At 48.8% G+C, this 4,146-nt stretch overlaps 1 protein-coding gene across 1 annotated transcript in view; it reads right to left on the reverse strand.

The window, feature by feature from the left end:
• Positions 1-3,234, reverse strand: part of FAM227A (family with sequence similarity 227 member A) — a 32,973-nt gene extending 29,739 nt beyond the window's left edge. Inside the window, exons 1-2 of the mRNA XM_023743783.1 lie at positions 3,154-3,234; positions 1,849-1,972 (exon numbers count right to left, since the gene is read on the reverse strand). Coding sequence (XP_023599551.1) covers positions 1,849-1,972; positions 3,154-3,234 — 205 coding nt within the window. The remainder of the gene's footprint in view (positions 1-1,848; positions 1,973-3,153) is intronic.
• Between the last annotated feature and the right edge of the window lie 912 nt (positions 3,235-4,146).

Genomic DNA, 4,146 nt, shown 5'->3' on the forward strand with positions numbered 1-4,146 from the left:
CTCGAACAGGAGATCCTGCCATTTGTGACAACATGGACAGACCTTGAGGACACTATGCTAAGTGAAGTAAGTCAGACAGAGGAAGACAAATACTGTATGATCTCACTTATGCTTAGAATCTTAAAAAGCTGAACTCAGAAGCAGAGAGTAGAATGGAGGCTGCCAGGAGCTGGTGGGTGGGGAAGTGGGGAGGTGTTGGTCCAAGGGTATAAACTTCCAGCTATAGGAGGAACAAGTTCTCAGGATTTGATATCCATTATTGTGACTATAGTTAACAATACTGTATTGTCTACTTGAAAGTTGCTATGAGAGTAAATCCTCAATGTTCTCATCATAACCACCACCACAAAAAATGGGAATTATGTGAGGTGCAGGATGCGTTAGTTAACCTTGTTATGGTAAACTCTTAGTAGTATATACGCGTATGAAGTCATCACATTGTACCTTAAACATGACATGTACACAGGGCTACATGTCAATTACATCTCAATAAAGCTGGGGGGAAACATTTTTCCTAGTGCAGCGGTTCTCAACCTGTGGGTCGCGACCCCTGAAAATACATCCTGCATATCAGATATTTACATTACGAATCATAATAGTAGCAAAATTACAGTTATGAAGTAGCAACGAAAATAATTTTATGGTTGGAGGTCACCACAACATGAGGAACTGTATGAAAGGGTCGCGACATTAGGAAGGTTGAGAACCACTGCGTGGATAAGAGGGGGTCACTGTGCCTCGACTGCTTGTAAATGATGTGGCTTATGCTGAACCTCTGCTCTTCTGGAATCTGGGACATGTGGACAGAGGTGGCTGCACGACCAGCCCCTAAAAGTCTCGGGTGCTATTTCTCTAGTGGGATTCGGGCAGGAACGTCACAGGCAGGTGGCTACATTTTCGTTGCAGAAGGAGAGGGTTCTGCATAACTCCTCCCGGGAGGGAGAAAGCATGCGGAAGCCTCACAGGCTCCTCCCAACCCTGCCTGTCTTCTCCCCTACGATCCGCTGCGTATCCTACCACGTCGCTGTAGTACATCTCAGCCATGAACACACCGGTGAGTTCTCTCAGCAGGTCTCCTAATGGGGGAGTAAGCTTGGAGACCGCCAGCACAGCAGGCAATGTGACAGGTGCGCACTCAGCAGAGTACCTGGTGCACAGGAACCGATAACGGTGGCTTTTAGTGACTTAACATGTCTGTGCTGAGCCCTGGCTGGTGTGGCTCGGTTGGTTGAGTGTCATCCTGTGCACCGAATAGCTGCCAGTTCGATTCCCGGTCAGGGCATGTGCCCCGGTTATGGGCTCAATCCCCAGTAGGGGGAGTACAGGAGGCAGCCAATCAATGATTCTCTCTCACCATTGATGTTTCTATCTCTCTCCCTCTCCCTTCTTCTCGGAAATCAATAAAAATATATTAAAAAACAAAACAAAATAAAAGCAAACATCACACTGGCACTGTGTGTGCTGCCGACAGAGGGCGACTACGCAGTTGGGCCGCCTGGCATCACCAGGAGAGGGCTGTGGAGGGTGGGAGGCTCTAACCCACATACGGCTTTTGGGTTCCTGAGTTCTGGGTCCGTCAGCTCACAGCACAAAGGCAGCTTGTGCACAGCAAATGGGGCTGAGCTCAAACCTGCGGCCTGCAGATGCAGCTGGACACAAGCAGGGGACGAGGGGTGGCTCAGAGCTGCTCTGAGGAAGCAGGGAAATTGGCACCCTTGGCTCGAGGCGTACACTTTTCTTTAATGTCAAGGAGAGGGAAGGACAACCGCCTCAATGAAGGGATGGCAAACAAGAACACACTCAGGCGGAGAGAGTATTTCCAGAATTGCTTTCCAAGCCAGCTCTTACCTGAAATCCACAGGCTCATGGTGTTACAGATATCAGACTTGAATTCGTGTGTGTTGAGCCAGGACTGTGGGAAGCAGGAACTGAAGCTGGTGTACAGGCCTTTACTCAGAAGCGATGGCAACCTCTGGGAGCAAGCAGAGCTTAGGCAACATTCTGGACATTTCTAGACCCAGCAAAGAGCCCCTGACATCAGAAAGGACCTGTGATAAAATTCTCTACCTGATGCCCGGCCAGAGTGGCTCAGTGGTTGAGCGTCAACCCATGCACCAGGAGATCATGGTTCGAATCCTGGTCAGGGCACATGCCCAGGTTGTGGGCTCCATCCCCAGTATGGGGCATGCAGGAGGCAGCCGATCAATGATTCTCTCTCATCATTGATGTTTCTATCTCTTTCTCCCTCTCCCTTCCTCTCTCTGAAATTAATAAAAACATATTTTTTTAAAAATTCTCTACCTGACAGCATGCTGCCTTCCTGGTTATGAGTGGAGCAATTTCCACCTGCACTGCCCCACAGCCTGGTGAACTCCTTCCCCTACCTGGGAGCATGTCTCAAACATGCTATGCTGGTCATCAACCCTTCCACTAGCCCCTTCTGCAAGCAGCCAGACAGTAGTCCAGAAGGTGACAAGATACCCGTGACCCCCAGAAATGATACCACTCACTGGGGTTTTCCTATGCACAGGTGGTACTGTCATTTCTTACCTATGCTTGAGCTCAAATTACACATTTATATTTGGCTTTATTCATTTACATCCTATATAATAAAAGGCCAATGTGCAAATTGACTGAACGGTGGAACAACCGGTCACTATGACACTCACTGACCACCAGGGGGCAGATGCTCAATGCAGGAGCTGCCCCCTGGTGGTCAGTGTGCTCCCACAGGGGAAGCGCTGCTCAGCCAGAAGTCAGGCTCAGGGCTGGCGAGCGCAGCGGCGGTGGCGGGAGCCTCTCCTGCCTCTGTGGCAGCGCTAAGGATGTCTGGAGAGGGCCTAAGCCACCAGTCAGACATCCCCCGAGGGCTCCCAGACTGCGAGAGGGTGCAGGCTGGGCTGAGGGACCTCCCCCCTCCCTGAGTGCATGAATTTTGTGCACTGGGCCTCTAGTTATAACATAAGCACTTCTCCAAGTTATTATAAACCTCTTTGGGATTCTTTTCCCAAAAATAACTTTTATAGTATTACTGGAGGCCTGGGGCACGGATTCGTGCACCAGTGGGGTCCCTCAGCGTGGCCTGTGGGGGTCAGGCTGAAACTGGCAGTCTAACACTGCCTGCCACTCCTGCTCATCCCAACCCCACTGTACCTGCTGCTGCCACTGCTCGGTAGCCTCACTGCTGTTCTGCTGTGGTCTCAGGGCTGCGGCAGCCAGCTGTGAGCCCTGCATCTGGTACCTGGTCAGCTGAGCGGTGCTCCTGCTGTGGGAGCGCACCGACCATCAGGGGGCAGCTCCTGCATTGAGTGTCTGCCCCCTGGTGGTCAGTGCGCATCACAGCAACTGGTCAAGCGGTCAGCCGGTTGCTTAGGCTTTTATATATATAAATGCTGAGTGGCCATATCAAAATTACCTAAATATCCCCCATTGGTTTCTAAGATTTTGCATTACAAATTATGCTGAATAATAATTTTTATTTGTTAAACTATCTCACTGGCACATATTAGACAGTCAAAATTGCTGAATGAATGAATGCATGCATGAATAAAAGCCGCTTTTCCTGTATATTAAATATGTCTTCCAAAAGATGGTATGGTAATACTATTAATTATAGCAGCTCTGATATACTGGGGGCTTATCGTATGCTGGGAGATATGTCAGATGCCTTACAAATATCATCTCAGTTAACCCTTAGGACAAGTCAGTGAGAGGCATTACTGTCCCCATTTTATGGGTGATGAAACTGAGGCACAGAAAACCTAAGTGAATTGTTAAGTGGTCACTTAAATAGTTTAAATGCCTTACAGCACAATTCACTCCCCACTCATCCTGTCAGAGTGCCATTTCCCTATATCCTTTTTTTAAAAAAATATATTTTATTGATTTTTCACAGAGAGGAAGGGAGAGGGATAGACAGTCAGAAACATCGATGAGAGAGAAACATCGATTAGCTGCCTCCTGCACACCCCCCACTGGGGATGTGCCCGAAACCAAGGTACATGCCCTTGACTGGAATCAAACCCAGGACCCTTCAGTCCTCAGGCCGATGCTCTATCCACTGAGCCAAACCGATCAAGGGTCCCTATATCCTTTTAATCTATGCTCTCTAACAGGTGAAGAGGGTATGGAATTATTATTGTTTTA

Source organism: Myotis lucifugus, unplaced genomic scaffold (assembly GCF_000147115.1).
Source record: "Myotis lucifugus unplaced genomic scaffold, Myoluc2.0 scaffold_413, whole genome shotgun sequence".
In the NCBI taxonomy this organism is placed as follows: domain Eukaryota; kingdom Metazoa; phylum Chordata; class Mammalia; order Chiroptera; family Vespertilionidae; genus Myotis; species Myotis lucifugus.